At 44.8% G+C, this 20,403-nt stretch overlaps 1 protein-coding gene across 2 annotated transcripts in view; it reads left to right on the top strand.

Moving 5' to 3' along the window:
* Nucleotides 1-2,784: 2,784 nt before the first annotated feature.
* The window catches only part of LAYN (layilin), a 24,142-nt gene continuing 6,523 nt past the window's right edge, over nucleotides 2,785-20,403 (top strand). Inside the window, exons 1-4 of one of the 2 annotated variants that reach the window (XM_081889958.1) lie at nucleotides 2,785-2,965; nucleotides 15,440-15,463; nucleotides 17,098-17,392; nucleotides 19,631-19,788. In XM_081889958.1, coding sequence (XP_081746084.1) covers nucleotides 2,851-2,965; nucleotides 15,440-15,463; nucleotides 17,098-17,392; nucleotides 19,631-19,788 — 592 coding nt within the window. In that variant the 5' untranslated portion in view covers nucleotides 2,785-2,850. The remainder of the gene's footprint in view (nucleotides 2,966-15,439; nucleotides 15,464-17,097; nucleotides 17,393-19,630; nucleotides 19,789-20,403) is intronic. The other variant, XM_081889959.1, reaches the window with a different exon arrangement.

Genomic DNA, 20,403 nt, shown 5'->3' with positions numbered 1-20,403 from the left:
GTTTGCTACTGGAGCTACCTCTTCTATTAGCTCACTTGCTTTCTGCTTCTCCAGAGCAAAGCTTCTGAAGCAGTGGGTTCAATTTACAAGAAATGAGATTATGACTAAACATTCAACAAAACTTTCTGACAGCAAGAGTTGTTCGACAGTGCAACGGACTACCTTGAAAGGTGTTGGAGTCACACCATTGGAGGTTTTTAAACAGAGTGGCCGACTCTGGGGTTGCGGCGCTCATCTCACTTTACTGGCCGAGGGAGCCGGCGTACAGCTTCCAGGCCATGTGGCCAGCATGACTAAGCTGCTTCTGGCGAACCAGAGCAGCACACAGAAATACCGTTTACCTTCCCGCCAGAGCGGTACCTATTTATCTACTTGCACTTGGACGTGCTTTCGAACTGCTAGGTTGGCAGGAGCAGGGACCGAGCAACAGGAGCTCACCCCGTCGCGGGGATTCGAACCGCCGACCTTCTGATCGGTAAGTCCTAGGCTCTGTGGTTTAACCCACAGTGCCACCCACGTCGCAAAGCTTGGACTAGGTGACCCTTAAACTCCCTTCCAACTCTACAGTTCTATGATGCTGTGATTATTATAAAGTGCTCACAAACAGCACTTGCTGGGTGTTTAGACCAACAGTTTAAACCTGAGAAAAGGTTCCCTTTACAAACAGGAAGAGCCCTGCTGGATCAGGCCCATGATCCATCTAGTCCAGCCTTCTGTTTTCACAGTGGCCAACTAGGTGCCTTTGGGAAACCTGCAAGAACAGCCTGAGTGCAACAGAGCTCTCTCCTCACTTGCAATTCCCAGTAACTGTTATTCAGAAGCATGCTGACAAAACTTTGTTATAAAGAGGTTCCCTGTCCCACAATGTACGTCTTTATTTTAAGCCATGATGCAAGTAGCATCTTGAGTCTACTTTATCTTCACTTTGGCAGCTGGAAACTGTTTCCAAGCCTGGATGAGCAGAAACATGGCTGGGAAGCCAGGAAGCAGGTGCAGTCGAGCTCCCCAACCCTCCGGAAACATGCGGGAGAAATGCAGGGTCAGCATTTGGACACTGGAAGTGGTGCAAAGGAAACTTTCCACTCAGTCTTGCTTTCTTCCCTCCTGCTTCCAAAGCGCAAGCCAATACCAGATCTCTTGCTCTGGAGCGACAGGCTCCATATAACCTGGATTCAGCCCACTGGCTGCCAAAAATGAAATAAGAAACCATACAGCTGAGAAACCGGGCAGCCTGGGCAGGTGGGTTGTGTGAATGAAGCTCCTCCAAGTACTGCAGGGAGTTCACCAGCACCCATAGCGTTTCAGTGCCTTGGGCCACTCTGGTCTCCAGCACAGTCTGATCCCCCAAGCTTTGTGGGTTGTGTCAAATCACAGTCTGAACCAGCTGTTTCCTTGTCAAATGACCCCTTGACCATCCAGCTAGAGAAGACAAACCTCAAGACTTTGGGAAAGATGTAACTGCTGTGGACCAGCTGCTTTGCATGCATTCAGAAAGTAAGCTTCATTCCTTTGCAGTATCTCCAAGTTGCAATGAGAGGGACTCCCTTTTTGATACTGGCTGCTGCCGGTCAGTGTGGAGAATACCATGCTAGATGGACCAATGAGTCATTACTTGGCACAAGGCAGCATTCTATATTCCTAAAGCACGTTGGCTGAGCCCACGTATCTGTGAGTACATGGTGAACGGCTGGGGTTGTTTGGGTGGTTGTGAGTTGTTTGGTGAGGCCTTATGAGGAAAGGTTGAAGGAGCTAGGTATGTTTAGCCTGGAAAAGAGAAGACTGAGATGAGCTATGATGATAGCCATCTTCACATATTTCAAGGGCTGTCACATGGGAGAGGGAACAAGCTTGTTTTCTCCTGCTCTGGAGGGCAGGACTCGAACCAATGGTGTCAAGTTACAAGAAAGGAGATTCTGACTAAACATCAAGAACAACTTTCTGACAGTAAGAGCTGTTCAGCAGTGGAACGGTCTCCCTCTGGAGGTGGTGGACTCTCCTTCCTTGGAGGTTCCTTAAGCAGAGGTTGGGTGGCCATCTGTCATGGATGCTTTAGCTGAGATTCCTGCATTGCAGGGGGTTGGACTAGATGACCCTTGGGGTCCCTTCCAACTACAGTGGTACCTCGGATTAAGAACTTGATTCATTCCGGAGGTCCATTCTTAACCTGAAACTGATCTTAAGCTGAGGTACCACTTTAGCTAATGGGGCCTCCCGCTGCTGCCGCACGATTTCTGTTCTCATCCTGAAGCAAAGTTCTTAATCCGAAGCACTATTTCTGCATTAGCGGAGTCTGTAACCTGAAGCGTCTGTAACCTGAAGCATCTGTAACCCAAGGTACCACTGTATACAATTCTATGATTCTATTGTCAGGGCATCCTTGCCACTGCTTGCCGGGGGCGGATAGCATTATGCACCCCAGACCTGCAGCGTTTCACTTCTACGCCAACTTTCGGGTCCCCATCTGCACGGGAACATTCCGCATGCAAAACCCACGCGGCCTAACTTCGCATTCTGTGTGTCTTATGAATGCTCTCCCCACCTCCCCCCCAAACCCACAACTTCCGCAGCTTCTTCCCATGCATCAGTTTGGCACCGAGCTCCGCTTTGGCTACCGAAGCATCTCTCGACCCCTCTCGGCAGGCATGTCGAGAGAGTGAGTGCCAGTGTCCGCGCAGAGCCTCCCCACCCCACCCGCCGGGCTCTCCAGCGTCCCTCCCCTCGGCTGGCCCCTGGCCCGGAGGCGGAGCCGGCTCTGCTGCCGCCGCCACAGCCTTGGCTGCTGCCAGAAGCTCGCCCGGAGCTCGCGCTGCTGCCCTTGCGCTCCTGCTGCCGCCAGTGCAGCCGCGCGACATGCGGCTCCGGGGACGCGGCGGAGGAGCCGCCGCGGGGAGCAACTTGCTGCTGCTGCTGCTACTGGCTGCCTTCTGCTGGGCGGCGGGCGGGCAGGGGACGCGGCTGCTCAGCGGTGAGTGCCTCCTGGGCTGGGCTGGGCAAGCGGATGCATCGGTCCCGAGTTGGCTGGGGAGAGAGGCAATCGCGGGGGTCTCGGGCTGGTCCCCTCCTGTTTTGCAGCGGGTGGGGGGAAGCACCCACAACCGGGAACTGAAAGCAAATGCAAAAGTTATGGGGGGACGATCTGGAGCTGCGTCTCCGATTTCTGGAATGGGGAGCGCATTGGGCATGGGGTTGGGTACTTATCCCTGGATTTGGGGGGGGGGCATTAAATCATTGGAATGAGCCCTGAGCCTATGGATGAGGAAAGTGATGCAAACTGGGGTAGGGACAAGATTCTGTGTTGGAGAGAGAACAGTGGGTGACAGAGCAGCTTCAGCGGTGCCCATGGTGGGGGCTAACCCCCCCCCCATGGCACTTTTCTTAATGCGCACACAAAAATGCTACTGCTGATGCAACAACGAGAAGCAGGCCGGTTGTGAAGGTGCAGAGCTTTCCCTTCCCAGAAATGGAGGGTGGGGGGTCCTTCTGCATGAGAAAAGCGGGACCAGCGGCCGGCCAGTTTTAGTACTGTATCTGTTTCTAGAGGCAGGGAGGCAACCAAAGTATGCAGTCCTGGCTGTGTGGTTTGGCAGTCTCCATCCCATCGAAAGCCAGGGGCTATGTGCTGCCAAAGTTGTGTGCAGGACTGCGCCCAGAAAAATGTTGATGGCACCCCAGCTGATATGGGTGGCTTCATCTTCAGCAGCCTGCTGCTTACTCTACAGTGGATTGTGGGTGGACTAAATGAGACAGGGGTTTTCTTTCGCGGAAGGGGAGGGGGGCGATGGTAGAGCTTTCTGCAAAAAGTTGTGTGCCTTTCAACACCCAAATGTAGCGGAGACCTTGTGTGTGTCTGCAGCGGAGAAGCTGGGATCCCTTCCAGGCTCTGCTCTGGGCTGCTAAAGCTCCGGACACAGCAGAAGTGGAGGTGCAGAATGGGGCTGCCCCAACCGGGAAGGAACAATGGTAGATGTTTTGCTGCTTTGGCATGGTGGGAGGGGGGGAAGAGATGGGCTGCAGCTTCACAGATCTCTCTCAACCGGGCACCCTTAAATCTTAGGGAGACTTAACATGAGTCAGATGCCCAGGACCCTGGTTTCAGTTCTGGGGATCAGCGCTGGAAGAAATAATATGAAGCTGCTTTCACTGTATCAAGCCGGGTAGCTCAGTTGGTTATACTACGATGGTGATAATGCCAAGGTTGCAGGTTCGATCCCCGTACGGGACAGCTGCATATTTCTGCATTGCAGGGGGTTGGACTACAATGATCCTCAGGGTCCTTTCCAAGTCTACAATTCTGTGAAATAAGCTGGCCCCGTGGTGTCTATTTTAGCTGGTGGTCTGCTCCTGAGAATCTTTGTGATCTGCAGGGGGTGGTATTGTACGCTCTTCTTCATCTGAGCTCCCGTCCAAAAGCATTGGTTAAGTTCAGTCATTTTAAACTCTGGGCAGAATAGACTTATGGGGCATCTCTCTTTAGATGGCATTACTTCGCTTACTTCAAAAGGTGGTTAGCCAGTCTGGCTTCAGCTGGGGCATTTCCTGATCATTCTGCTGATGGTGCCGTTGTGCAAAATGGATATTGTTTATATGATGCTGCCTTCTGTTGAGTCAGGCTATTGGTCCATCAAGCCTATATTGTTTGCTCCGACTGGTAGCAGATTTCCACAGTTGCAGGAAGGTTTTGTCCTTGTTTAAAACTGGCCCTGTGAACTGGAGATGCTGATGAGTGAACCTGCAAACCAGGCAGTGTACCCATGAAGTGCCGTCGAGGAGAAATGCTTCTGAGCTCGCTTAGAATGCTTATCTATCACTACTGAGTCACTATAGCCTCCCCCCCCCAAAAAAAACCCTTACTACTAAAGCTGGCATAGGAAGCTGCCCTATACTGAATCTGACCATACAGTTCAGTAATTTCTGTACAATGACTGGCAGTGGCTCTCCAGGGTTTCAGACAGAGGGCTCTCTAAGCCCTGCTGGGAGGTGCCAGGGCTTGAACCAGGGACCTGCATGCAGAGCAAATGAGCTATCGCTAAGCTACAGCCTAGAAATATTGTGCAGTGGGATATATATATATATATATATATGCTTTCGTATATATATATATATATATATATATATATATATATATATATATGCTTTCGTAGATTTTCACGGGTACAGGAATGCAGGTTTTGGTGTCCTCGGGTGTCTTCCCGTGTAAAAGTTGGGGTGTCTAGGCGACGTTTCGACGAGGTCTCACTCGTCATCTTCAGGCTGGTGCTTTCGGCTTCTTGTTACTGGAACAGAGCAGGATCTCAGTGTTTGAGTTCCTATAAATACTGTTGAGGGGGTGTGGTGTATAGCCTCCAATGTTCTGGGCAGAGAGGAAGTTCCCAGGCTAGTGTGCCTTTTCTTCTTTTGTTCCTTAATTACTTGAGGGATATCTTGAGTGATTTCTTGAGTGATATCCTGAGTACCACTTAGGTGGGTCATTAGGTGTGGATTAGTTGCTAAAGTCTTTGTGTCTTGACCTCTTGAACTTTGTGAAGAGTTTTTCTGAGAAGATGGCTGTACTGCACTGACACAAAGACTTTAGCAACTAATCCACACCTAATGACCCACCTAAGTGGTACTCAGGATATCACTCAAGAAATCACTCAAGATATCCCTCAAGTAATTAAGGAACAAAAGAAGAAAAGGCACACTAGCCTGGGAACTTCCTCTCTGAAATCATAACATGTAAATTGGGGTGGGGGACAATAGTATGCCATGCACAAAGTTGCACACCTTCAATTACACACACAACACCCTAGCAGAAGTTGCTTTATGAGTTTTCCAAGACACATTAAATTGGAGCATGTGTGGGGCTGATTCTACATGCCAAAACCATAAATTGTGTCCCCAATGGTAATATGAACTGACTATGTATCTGGCCCTCATATATATACAGTGTGTGTGTGTGTGCGTGTATACACACACTACACACCACACACCACACACACACACATATGTATATTTCTAGGCCAGCTAGAAATATTGTGCAGTGGGCTGCCCACTTCACATCACAACAGTATTTTAAGCATCCTCATATATATATATATATATATATATATATATATATATATATATATATATATATGCAGGTTTTGGTGTCCTCGGGTGTCTTCCCGTGTAAAAGTTGGGGTGTCTAGGCGACGTTTCGACGAGGTCTCACTCGTCATCTTCAGGCTGGTGCTTTCGGCTTCTTGTTACTGGAACAGAGCAGGATCTCAGTGTTTGAGTTCCTATAAATACTGTTGAGGGGGTGTGGTGTATAGCCTCCAATGTTCTGGGCAGAGAGGAAGTTCCCAGGCTAGTGTGCCTTTTCTTCTTTTGTTCCTTAATTACTTGAGGGATATCTTGAGTGATTTCTTGAGTGATATCCTGAGTACCACTTAGGTGGGTCATTAGGTGTGGATTAGTTGCTAAAGTCTTTGTGTCTTGACCTCTTGAACTTTGTGAAGAGTTTTTCTGAGAAGATGGCTGTACTGCACTGACACAAAGACTTTAGCAACTAATCCACACCTAATGACCCACCTAAGTGGTACTCAGGATATCACTCAAGAAATCACTCAAGATATCCCTCAAGTAATTAAGGAACAAAAGAAGAAAAGGCACACTAGCCTGGGAACTTCCTCTCTGCCCAGAACATTGGAGGCTATACACCACACCCCCTCAACAGTATTTATAGGAACTCAAACACTGAGATCCTGCTCTGTTCCAGTAACAAGAAGCCGAAAGCACCAGCCTGAAGATGACGAGTGAGACCTCGTCGAAACGTCGCCTAGACACCCCAACTTTTACACGGGAAGACACCCGAGGACACCAAAACCTGCATATATATATATATATATATATATATATATATATATATATATATATATGAGGATGCTTAAAATACTGTTGTGATGTGAAGTGGGCAGCCCACTGCACAATATTTCTAGCTGGCCTAGAAATATACATATGTGTGTGTGTGTGGTGTGTGGTGTGTAGTGTGTGTATACACGCACACACACACACACTGTATATATATATACACATATACTGTGTGTATGTGTATTCCCCCCCCCTTCTTAAGACCCTTTAAATAAACTCTTTCCCCACTCTAAGTGTGGAGACTGTCTGAAAATAAATACTGCCAAAGAATTTCCATTTGTTCTGTATTAGTCAGGCCCGCTTTGTCTGGGTTTGCTTGTTCCTTCACCCCCACAGCTATAAGTGCTCCTATCTGTTCTAGGCTGCTGCAGAATCATGTAAGCAATGTAAAACAAAAACAAAATACACATCTCAGTCGTACAATAAAGCATAATAAAATTACTCAATTACCTGAACAAGTATTTGTATTTTAAAAGGTACCTGTTTTTTGGTTTATTAAGGCTACAGGCATTTCCAATCGTTCTTTTCTTTTGCATTAATGAGGGCCAGATACATAGTCAGTTCATATTACCATTGGGGACACAATTTATGGTTTTGGCATGTAGAATCAGCCCCACACATGCTCCAATTTAATGTGTCTTGGAAAACTCATAAAGCAACTTCTGCTAGGGTGTTGTGTGTGTAATTGAAGGTGTGCAACTTTGTGCATGGCATACTATTGTCCCCCACCCCAATTTACATGTTATGATTTCATTGTGAAACTAGCATGTTTATATACTGCCACGTGATTGATGGCTACCACATGTTTGCTATTCTAGCACTAATTACTTTTCACATGCAAAACAACTTGCAGGCCTTAGTTATCCTCATCAGAAACGTAGATGACACGACATTATTGTTCCCATTTTACAGAAGATTGGGGGGGGAGAGAGGGAGCTATGCAAGGCCTTGGTTACAATGGGATTCAAACTCAGGCCTCCCATCACTGTATTAAACTATGCTGCTGTTGACTTCCGGAGGCGGCGCGAACGGCAATGGCTGCCAGCTCCTGAACGGGAGAGGGTAGCTCCGTTGAAACGGGTCGCCCGCTACGGCGAAGCGGGGACCCATCCAGAAAAACCACAGGCAGCAGAAGCCTGTGGTCCTGAGACCCGGCGGGCGCCAAAAGCAGCCCCTAAAACGACGAAGGGACCCCGTAAGGGGCTCCGGACCGCGGAGGGGGTAGCGGCGCTGTGGGTCGTTGCGCGATCAACGGAGCGAAGCCGCGTCGCTGTTGCCGGTGAGCGCTGACCTTTCTTCTTGAAACTGCTAACTTTGGAAAGCAACAACCCGTGAGTAATTTGGACACTATACTTCTAAAGCCTCTAAAAATTGTGAATTTGGCTGAAAGCGGAGTGACGAAAAACAGGAAGTCCGTCTTCCGCTGACACTGAACTTGAAAGTAAAGAGCAGGAGGAGTGGAGACAAAGAGTAATTTTTTGCATTGACTGATCTGGCATCTATTTAAACTGTTGTTTCTGGCTGATTTAAAGACTTTAAGTGGCTGTTTTTTGGACCTTCATTGAGACAAGGGTACCTGTCTTCTGTTGATCTATTGGATTACAAATAAGAGTAAGAAACCCAGGTACTGGAGCTGCCTGAGTAACTGAGCAGTCAGCCTGCAAGCTTTGGATACTTTGAATCTGAACTTTGGAACATACTGAGTTTGAATTTGTTACTTTGAAACACTTGTGGTCTAAGCACTTTTGGAAACAATGTTTGGCTTTAAGTTTTAACTCTGCTAAAACTTATCTTTGTGAAGATCTTTGGAGATCAATTCAGATTTACTAACTTCAATTGGATTGGACTTCCTCCCCAAAGACATTCTAAGCTCCACCTAGAGGATTTTTGGATTTACAGCAGTGACTTTGTTTTACTTTCTCTTTCCCGGCCTCCTGTTTGAGTGTTACCATCTGGGCTCTTACTTTCTCATGGGAACAATTCAGTTTGACCTTGGCTTTTAGATAACTTTGGAATGAGTGGAACAAGAAAAAGGGGAAGAACCAGACAAACAACGTTAACTTTACCGACAGTCTCACAGCGTAGATCATCTGTGCCTGCCTTGCCTACTACTTTGCCTCCTGAGGCAGAAGCGGCCTCCCTGCTACAATCAGGGGAGGGAGAAACTGAGGAATTACAACTGGAAGATATGGCCTCAGGAGCAAGTGGCACTATTTTGGAGAAAATTTTTGAAAAATTGGAGGCTCTGGACAGAAAGGCTGACCAGCAATCAGCTAAAATTGACTTAAACACAGAAAGTTTAAATAGACTAACTGGACAAGTTGCACAGAATGTTCAATCTATTGGAGAATTGAAGGAGGCTGTAGGTGAAAATCGGAAACTGGCGGAAGACACTAGCCAAAGATTGGGACAGCTTGAAAAAGAAGTAAGACCACTCAGCAAACAAGTAGGAGAACACCAGATCTATTTTTCCATGACAGAACTTCGGAACAGGGAGGCCAATTTAAGGATACGCTCAATTCCAGAAGTGGAAGAAGGTAACTTAACTGAGTTCCTTACCAAGGAATTTTCCAAGTTTTGGAACTTAGAAGAAAAAGACTTTAAAATACTATCTGCTTTTAGGCTTGGAAGACTTATAAAGAAGGAGAAGCCCAGAGACTGTTTGATAATATTGAGATCAAAGGAGGAAAGGGACAAGATTCTAGGCCTGCACTACGGAAAGTCACTGGATATTTTGGACAAAAGAATTGAAATTTATAAGGATATTCCTAAACAGCTGTTGGATCTTCGAGCAGACTACTCGGAATTAGTAAAACTGCTAAGGAGCAACTCAATCATCTTCAGGTGGGAGTTTCCCCAAGGGTTGTCGTTTACTTTCAGAGGGAGGAAGATTAAAATTAGAACGCCGGAGGATAGAGACAAGTTTTTGGTGGCACACGGAGAAGATCTTCATAAGGGACTTGGATTACCCCCAGGGCCTGAACCTCCGGGGGTTCCTGCACCCTCGGACCCCCAAAAATCTGACAATAAGGTACCCCCACAGCAAGAATAACCAGATATATTCAGGATGTCTCTGCAACTTTTGAGCTGGAACATAAATGGCTGTAACATTCCAGGAAAAAGGAGAAAAATCTTTCACATTTTAAAAAAGGAACATTTGGACATTATTTGCTTACAGGAAACACATGTGACCAGGCTCCACAGAAAAGTGTTAATAAATAAAAGACTTGGTCAGGAATTTATATCTTCGGATACAGTTAAAAAGAGAGGTGTGGTAATTTATGCAAAAGAGAGCCTTTCACCTAAATTTCTGTTTAAAGATGAGCATGGAAGAATTTTGGCGATAGAAATACAACATCAAGGGGAAAAAATACTGATATTAGGAATTTATGCTCCAAATGAAGGAAAATCGGAATTCTATAAGAAGTTGCATGAGACCATGCTGGACTATCTGGACTACAACAACATCATTATGATGGGAGATATGAATGGAGTTGTATCAACCAATATGGATAAGTCACAGAGCCAAAAAATTTCTAAAGATGGGAGACTACCAAAGACCTTCTTTGAAATGACAGACAATATGGACTGGATTGACATTTGGAGAGTGAGAAACCCCTTGGGAAGGGAAGGAACATTTTTCTCTGAAGCCCAACTGACTTGGACAAGAATCGACCAGATATGGATAACTAGAGGTCTGGCACCTAAGATCAGAAAGGTGGAAATCTGCCCAAAGACATGCTCCGACCATAACGCACTGAGAATGGACATGACATTGATTCCAACCGGTTCCTTCAGATGGAAGATGAATGATGGCCTGTTTAGAGATCAGGAGATCACTAAGAAGGCCCAAAAAGCCCTAAAGGATTATTTTGAGATCAATATGAACACCACAGTGGAAAAAAGAACTATCTGGGACGCAAGTAAGGCCGTGATGAGGGGGTTCCTGATACAACAGAACACAGTAAAGAAAAGGAAACAAAACGAAAGGAAAGATAAAATTTTGGAAAAAATCAAGGAGTTGGAGAAGAAGTTAAGACTTAATCCGAAGTCCCAGCCGATTCTGAGAGAAATCAAACTTTACCAAGCACAGTATTGTAAACTGATAAATCAGGAAATAGAATGGAAAATCAAACTAATGAAACAAAAAACTTTTGAGTCGGCTAATAAATGTGGAAAACTGCTAGCTTGGCAGTTGAAGAGGAGACAAAAGTTAAACACAGTGACAAACTTAGAGATTGAAGGAAGATGTATCCAGAACCCCGGAGAGATTAGAAAGTGTTTCCAGAGATATTTCAAAAAATTATACACTCAAGGGCCACAAGATGAAGCAGCGATTAAACAATTTCTAAAGACAAATGGACTGGCAAAGTTGTCAGAAGAAAATAGATCAATTCTGAATGGCAAAATAACACGACAAGAGATTGAGCAGGCCATCCAAAATATGAAACAGGGCAAATCACCAGGACCAGATGGGCTGACCTCCAAGTATTATAAGACATTGAAAGACTATTTGATACAACCACTGATGGAGGTCAGCAATGAAATTTTAGAGGGGAAGAAGGCGCCAGAATCGTGGAAAGAAGCTTTCATCACATTGATACCAAAATCGGAAACTGAAAAGACACAGCTTAAGAACTACCGTCCCATCTCCCTTTTAAATGTGGATTACAAAATATTCGCAGACGTTTTGGCAAGTAGATTCAAGAGGGTTTTAAACAAAGTAATCCATAAAGACCAGGCAGGCTTTCTCCCAGGTAGACACATGTCTGCCAATACAAGGAACATTATAGATATATTGGAGCTTTTACAAACAGACATAAATACTAAAGCTGTTTTAATTTTTATAGACGCGGAGAAGGCCTTTGATAACATATCCTGGAAGTTTATGAAAGGGAATCTAAAAGAAATGGGAGTGGGCCGGGGGTTTGAGAATGGGATTGATGCAATATATTCAGAACAAAAGGCTAAACTGATAGTTAACAATGTGGTTACAGAAGAGTTTAAAATTGAAAAAGGAACACGACAAGGCTGTCCGATTTCCCCGTTACTATTTATCTCGGTCCTGGAGGTGCTCTTGAACACGATTAGAGGGGACAGGTTGGTGGAAGGGATACAGGTCGGAGCGAAACAATACAAACTTAAAGCGTTTGCAGATGACTTAGTTCTGACATTACAGGAGCCAGAATCTAGTACGAAAAGAGTACTACAACTAATCCAGGATTTTGGTCGGGTGGCGGGATTTAAACTAAATAAGCAAAAAACCAAGGTGTTGGGAAAAAACTTGACAGATATTGAGTCGGAACGGTTTCAGAGAGAGACAGAGTTAACTGTGGTTAAGAAAGTTAAATACCTAGGGGTAAACATAACAGCAAAGAATTTGAGTCTGTTTAAAGATAATTATGAAAAATGTTGGTCTGAAATTAAGAGAGACTTGGATAGCTGGTCAAAACTGAAACTTTCATTGTTAGGTCGAATAGCTGCTATTAAGATGAATGTATTGCCAAAAATGTTATTTTTGTTTCAGACATTGCAGATTGTAGATAAAACGGAGTGCTTCCGGAAGTGGCAGAAAGATATCTCCAAATTTGTCTGGCAGGGCAAAAAGCCCAGAATTAAGTTTAAGATATTAACGGACGCAAAAGAAAGAGGGGGCTTTGCCCTGCCAGAATTAAAGTTGTACTATGAAGCCGCAGCTTTCTGCTGGCTAAAAGACTGGCTACTTCTGGAGGACACGGATGTGCTGGATTTGGAAGGTTTTAACAATGCATTTGGATGGCATGCATATTTATGGTATGACAAGGTTAAGATCAACAAGGTCTTTAAGAACCATATTGTCAGAAAAGCAATATTTAATGTCTGGACAAGATACAAAGACTTATTAGAAAACAAAACACCGAGGTGGCTGTCACCTTTGGAGGCCAAGGCCCGAAAAAGACCCAATATGGAGGCCAATTGGCCAAAATATTGGGAAATACTAGAAAGGGATGGAGACAATTGGAAACTGCAGAGTTTAGAGAAAATGAAAGATAAAGTGCGAGACTGGTTACACTATGCTCAGATTAAGGAAGTGTTTAAGATTGATAAAAAGTTAGGATTCCAGGTGGAGAAATCGAAACTGGAGACAGAACTGCTAGAACCTAAGACCAAGGTACTTTCAAAAATGTATAACTTGCTGCTGAAATGGAACACACAAGACGAATTGGTTAAATCGGCTATGATAAAGTGGGCCCAGGATATTGGGCACAACATTATGTTTGAGGACTGGGAAAGGTTATGGACTACCGGGCTGAACTTCACAGCATGTAATGCTCTGAAGGAAAATGTAATGAAAATGATATATAGATGGTACATGACCCCAGTGAAATTGGCTAAAATACACCATTCGTCTGATAACAAATGTTGGAAATGTAAGGAAAATGAAGGAACATTCTTTCACCTCTGGTGGACCTGCCCTAAAGTGAAGGCCTTTTGGGAAATGATATATAATGAGTTAAAAAAGGTATTTAAGTATACCTTCACCAAGAAACCAGAGGCCTTCCTTCTGGGCATGGTCGGCCAGAACGTGTTAAAGAAGGATAGAACATTTTTTATGTACGCTACAACGGCGGCAAGGATACTTATTGCTAAGAGCTGGAAAACCCAAGATCTACCAACACTGGAAGAATGGCAGATGCAGCTGATGGACTATATGCAACTGGCCGAGATGACTGGCAGAATCCGCGACCTGGGAGAGGAGAGGGTTGAAGAAGACTGGAAGAAATTTAAGATTTATTTACAAAAGTATTGTAATTTGGTTGAATCCTAACAAGGAAGCCAGAGCAGAAATAACTGTCTACCATTAAAATTATAATTTTTTTATTTGAGTTTAACCTAAACATTGCACTTAAGAGTATAAACAAGATGATAATTTGCTTGGAAAAATTCGTTTTTAATGATGAGAGTGGAAGCGGGAGACGTGAGGGAGTCCGCAATAGAATGAAAAGATGTTATGAAACCTATTTTGTTTGTTAAATATGTATCTGTAAAAAATCTTAATAAAAATTTTTATAAAAAAAAAAAATAAACTATGCTGCTGTTTTGCAGAACTATTTCATATTATTTGTCTGAGTCATTAATAAGGTGTTTGCTAGTGTGTTTTGCAACAGATATGAAACACCTGACGGGCAGACATGCTTTCCTGAACTTTCAGGGACTTGCTCAAAGAGCTATGATTGGCCATGGATCTCTGGTGCATATCCACTACAGTCATACTGTAGCTTTTTGAGGCTTTGCCCTCGGGTGAGAAGAGCTTTGCGCCCGGGACGGGGAAATGGGAGTCAACAGACACTCAAGGAATAGTTTTGGAGGAAAAGATTTATTTCTACCATCCATGAACTGGTAAAAGGAGCAAGTGTGATAGATTCATAAAACAAGCACAAGTTCTCAGCCATTTGCACAGAGCATTTATTCCCCTCCAGTTCCCTCCCCTTTCTCCACCTCCTCAGGAGCCCTGCCCCATGATGAGTTTCCTGAGCATGAACAGAAAGCTCCTGTCTTTGGGACTCGGGACTCTTGGCGCCCTTCCCAGGAAAAGGGGATGAGAAGCCAAGGGGGTCGAGGAGCCTTGCGGTTCAGCGTGTCCAAGATGTGTTGGAACTGACTCTTATCTCAATCTAATACCTCGGGTTGAATGTGCTTTGGGATGAGCATGTTCGAACGTGTTACTTCCGGGTTTCGCGGACGCTCAAAATGACGTCATGCGCATGTGCAGAAGCACCAAAATGTGACACGCGCAGATGCGCGGACACGGGTTACGTCAGTGGCGTAGCATGGGTTGTCAGCACCCGGGGCAAGGCAAGTAATTTGCACCCCCTAACCCGTGGATTTGCGCCCGTAACCCTAACCCCCAGATGTTGCGCCCGGTGCGGCCGGCCCCCCCTGCACCCCCCACGCTACGCCACTGGGTTACATTTGCTTCTAGATGCGAACTGGGCTCTGGAACGGATCTCGTTCACATCTACAGGTACCACTGTACTTGTTTTGGAGCACCCATCTGCCCTCCACACTTGCAGTTTGTGTTGCACTGAACACCAGTGTGATCTAGCCACTGTGCAAGATGTGAAGCAGCTCTAAGGAGGGATTTGAACTTTGGCCTCTGCATCTACCTCTTTGCACGAAAAATGCCTAACATATTGATGCAGCAGAGAAATTGGTTAGAATCTTAGCTATATTTATTAAGGGCTAATCAGACTGAAATCAACACCTTCCTTAATAACTAAGCACCTTTAGTTTCATGGACTCATCTCTAGTATGCAGTAGAGTGAGATCACTGGTTGGACAAGTTGACTTGTAGCAGTGCCCGGCCTGCAATCAACTGCATTGCATTCCTGCCTTGGCTAAAAATAACTTCAAATTTTGCTGATAAAATGCAGACAATTGCCAGGTTGTTGCAAAAACTTTAGCCACCTCAAAGCAGCCCACTCTTAAGGGCTGGATATTCTGCAGTCCTGGTCATTGCCAATTTTATAAGTGATGTGCTTTTTCTCTTCTTCCCATTGCCTCACAGCTGCGGATCTGATTCTTCAGAGAGGTAATGTGTTTTGTGTTTCATCAGAGATGCATGTTGGTCAGATTATTGATGGCGACTAGACTGCTTTTGCTGTGCTCAGCATTTTAACTTGTATGCCATCTGCAGTTAAGACATTGGAATCCCACACAGTCCAATTACTGTGCTGTATTAAGGACCTTGGAATGGACTGCTGTAAACTTTTGTACATTTAAGGATGAATAGAAACACGAGGATCTCTCTCAAAATGTGTTTTAGAAACACCACTTTGCATCATAGGGGTTTATAACATCCTGTCCTGAAATACATGTTCCATGGTTGGCTTCTTAAAACAGAACACTTGACTCTGCACTGGATAAATGTGGACATAAAAACACTAATTAAAATGATTTACTCAGATGTGGTCGTTGTGTTCCTTATCTTTTTATATAAAAGTCACATTGTGAAATTCACGAGGCAGAGATTGGCTGATGATATAGGTTTATAGGAAGCAGCTTTATCAGGAGCCAGACCATTGGTTAGCCTCACTCAGTATTGTCCACATACATTGCCAATGGCACTTCAGGGTTTCAAACAAGAGTCTTTTGCAGTCCTACCTTGAGATGCTGGGTACTGAATCTTCTACATGAATTCTTGTCAGGGCGGTTTTCAAGAGCAGGTCCGCAATAACTCACACAGTGCCAGTGAAGAGCACTGGATCTTTATTCAAAGAAACACTGGATCTCTTTATTCAAAGAAACAAAACAGCTCAGGAGGCCAGGCCTAGTGAACATTGCAACTCTCCCCAGTAGATCTTGCCCAAGAAAGGCAGTTCCAAACATCTCCCTAAGTCATCCCCCAAACAATCTGAGACTTCGATGCCTTGTGTGTATTTGCTCCTCTCATTTCATACCTCTTCTGGTTCTGGAAGACCAGGGGTGGGGGGAACTGGCCACAGGAGGAAGGAGGGACCCCCTGGCTTCTTCAGCAACCAGCTTCATCTCTGCATCTTGGTCCCCTTCCTCTCCAGCCTCCTCTTCTGCCTCTGATTCTGGACTGCTCTCTGCCCCAGTCTCTTCCTGCTCACTAAACCCTGTTGCCCCTTCAGCTTCTGACACCTCCTACTCCCAGTCGGCTGCCTCTTCTCCCTCTGACCACTCAGCATCATCCCACCACCATTCCCCGGCCTCTGAGCCTTCTTCCCTTGGGGGTTCCCCAGCTGGTGCCCCCCACCACTCGGCATCCTGCCAGACCATGACAATTCTACTATTGAGCTACAGCCTGTATGAAAAATTCATAACACAAATTCTGAGATTGAATGAGTCTTAATATGAACTACTTTAGTTAATTTTTTTTTTGTGATAAGAAGCTTTCACCTAATACAAAATTTGGGTTCTTTCTGAGCACACATATCAACAGAATTATGGCTGGCACTCATTTTTGCATCTGGCCAAAAGTGACAGCAATGCTTTTGTCAACTTCAGGAAAAGGAAATGTGGCTAGACTGGCCATAATATGCAAGTAGGTGTTCTTAATTCCAGTTCATGTTAGTTTTATGAGTGCTAATGTGAGTTAATGGAGAGAAATTCCATTCAGCACAAAACTCATCATGGGAGAAGTATGGCTACCTTTCCTGCTGGTTTGCTAATGGTTTTTTTTTTCTTTTTGGTCTTCCTCAGGACATGCCATTTGCCGTGGAGGAACCCAACGCCCGTGCTACAAGATCGTTTACTTACATAATGTTGTACGCAGGGTTGGCTTTAAAGAAGCTCTTCAGGCCTGTAGGAGAGATGGAGGAGACCTAGTCAGTATAGAAACACAGTCAGAACAGAAACTGATTGAGAAGATGATTGGGAGCTTTTCAGCGTCAGATGGTGACTTCTGGATAGGGCTTAGGAGAGAATCAGATCCTGACAACAGCACTGAATGCCCAAACTTGTACTCTTGGTCAGATGGAAGTTTGTCCACGTTTCGGTAAGTGCACATGTTCAGAAGTATGAGTTCCTTCATGAAGTTAGCAAGTCAAACAAAATTAAGTGTTCTGAATAGAGATTCCTACCCATTGATAAATAAGTTCTACCTTTTGAAAAAGCATTGGTGTTTTAATCCAAAGCCCCAGAGAATTTCTTTTGGCCATAATTGTGCTTTGCTTTCCTGGCTTAGGTACACCTGTGTGTCAAGGATGTCAAGAGCTCAACCTATTATTGCATAACAAGTTTCCTGGTAGGAATGGTGCTAACCTTTCCAGAGAACCTTCCCACAGCTCACAGTACCAAACTGGGACATCAGGCCCATGCTAGGAGTGCAAGCAGCTGCCACACCCTTTACTTTCTGACATAGTTGTGGCTTTATCCTATGTGACCAACATCAACCAATAAAATTTGTGTACTAGAACATCAGTGACCAAACAGGGGCCCATCCAGCTTTGTATCCTGCTGATATAAACAATAACAAGAATTATGGCAAGGAAAAAACTTGCACAAGTATTATTTCTTTCGACTGTGAAAGGGGCTAAATCCGTTTGCCTATCCTCTGTTAGCACTATGCAGTATCTGGGTTCAGCCAGGGAAGGCTTATGGCCAAGACAGATCCCATGGGCTGTAATTCAGGGGTATTATTTATGTATTGCTTCATAAAATGTATATACCATTTGATAATAAAAGACCTCAAAGTGGCTTACGAAAAGAATAAAATAATATCACTGTCAGTGAAAAAACAGTTATTTAAAACATACAAATAATAATTAAGATCAATGGTAAGCTTAAAACCTTGCAAACATTCTACATAACCAGATAGGTTTGTCTAAACAAAAATGTTTTTAATGGATGCCAAAAATAATACAGCAAGGCTGCCTGCCTGAATGACAATCAGGTGGAGGGATAGAGGATTTGGTTTGCATGAAGAAGGTTCCTGGTTTTATCCCTAGCATCTCTTGGTAGGACTCGGAACACCCCATTTTAAAAATCCTTGGAGAGCCACTTCGAATCACTGTGTCGACAACATAGAGCTAGATGAACCATTGGTCTGGAGAAGGGCATAGCCCACTGGTAGAGCATCTGCTTTGCTTGCAGAAGGTCCCAGATTCAATTCCTGGCATTTCCAGCTCAGAGCACCCCCTGCCTGCAAACTTGGGAAGCTGCTGCCAGTCAGTGTAGACAATACTGAGCAAGATAGACTAAAATACTGAGCAAGATAAACTAAAAGTCTGACCAAAAGTCAGCTTCCTATGTTGCCAGCCTAAACAGGAAGCTGCCATAGCACTTCCTGTTGAGGACAGCCAATGGCTTGTGTGGGCCAGTGGAGTTCCTCCAGCACCCAGGATCCCTTTTCTGTTTAGGGAGATACTCCAACCTGAAAATGGCCTCGGCCCAGTATACCTGAAGGAGCATCTCCACCCCCATTGACTGGATGCTGAGGTCCAATGCCGAGGGCCTTCTGGCGGTTCCCTCATTGCGATAAGCAAAGCTACAGGGAACCAGGCAGAAGGCCTTCTTGGTAGTGGCACCCGGCGTGTGGAATGCCCTCCCATCAGACGTCAAAGAGATAAACAACTACAGTGGTACCTTGGGTTACATACGCTTCAGGTTACAGACTCCGCTAACCCAGAAATAGTGCTTCAGATTAAGAACTTTGCTTCAGGATGAGAACAGAAATCGTGTTCCGGCAGCAGCAGGAGACCCCATTAGCTAATGTGGTGCTTCAGGTTAAGGACAGTTTCGGGTTAAGAACAGACCTCCGGAATGAATTAAGTACTTAACCCAAGGTACCACTATAACTGACATTTAGAAGACATTTGATGGCAGCCCTGTTCAGGGAGGTTTTTAATGTGTGACATTTTAATGTACTTTTAATCTTTGTTGGAAGCTGCCCAGAGTGGCTGGGGAAACCCAGCCAGATGGGCGGGGTACAAATAAATTATTATTATTATTATTATTATTATTATTATTATTATTATTATTAACCTCCCCCGGCTCATCATAGGGGGGGCAACTGTGCACAGAGCTATGAATTCCTGCTTCTAGCCTTGCTGTCCCTGACATCTGCCCCCTCCAAATTCACGTGAATAGCTAGAGAGGCAGGGACAAAGTCAAAAGGTGCTGTGAGTGAATTTGTTTACTTCCATGTATTCCTCTGCTCTGCGAAATGCCCTTCATGGGGAGAACTCCTGGCAAGGAGAAACAATTCACCTGATGTTTTGCTTTGATTCCACAGAAACTGGTACGCAGACGAGCCCTCCTGTGGAAGTGAAGTCTGTGTTGTGATGTACCACCAGCCCTCAGCACCTGCAGGCGATGGGGGACCATATATGTTTCAGTGGAATGATGACAGCTGCAGCATGAAAAACAACTTCATCTGCAAATATCCCCAGGGTAACGGAGTCCATATCCTGCGATGTGCAATTCGGCTCAGGGGCTGGTCATTTGTGGTGTGGGAGACTTCTAGTAATGAAGGGTGTGGCGATCACACAGGGTCCCTGGACGTTTAACAGTCTATTGATCCCTGTGCCACCACTGTGATCGCTTCCCCGCTGCCACCAACCAGTTACTCTCTGGTAAAACACCGAGACCAGTCAGTTGTTAAAAGTGAACCAAAAAAACCAAGTTTATTTTACAAACATTAACACGTTTATGGTTTCTCAGATAATATTCCTGTCATCTTAACTTTAGTTTCTTTACCGGCCTATACCTTCCTAATACCTTCTGACTGATTATCTCAACAGTTTGACTGACTCCTCTTAACAAATTCTCTCACTCTCTCACACCAGACTAGCCCAACCCACAGACTTATCTTCCCTCTCTCATCTAACTCTAGACTGTCTTCTCAACCACTCTAACTCTAACTCCTCTTAACAAAACAAAAAAATTCCTTCCAGTAGCACCTTAAAGACCAACTAAGTTAGTTCTTGGTATGAGCTTTCGTGTGCATGCACACTTCTTCAGATACACAGATATCCTCTTAACAAATTCTCTCTGTGCTTAAACCTT

This window comes from Podarcis melisellensis (genome assembly GCF_964234715.1).
Source record: "Podarcis melisellensis genome assembly, chromosome: 15".
Lineage (NCBI taxonomy): Eukaryota > Metazoa > Chordata > Lepidosauria > Squamata > Lacertidae > Podarcis > Podarcis melisellensis.
Note: the sequence above shows the minus strand (reverse complement) of the source record. Positions and strands in the feature narration are given on the sequence as shown.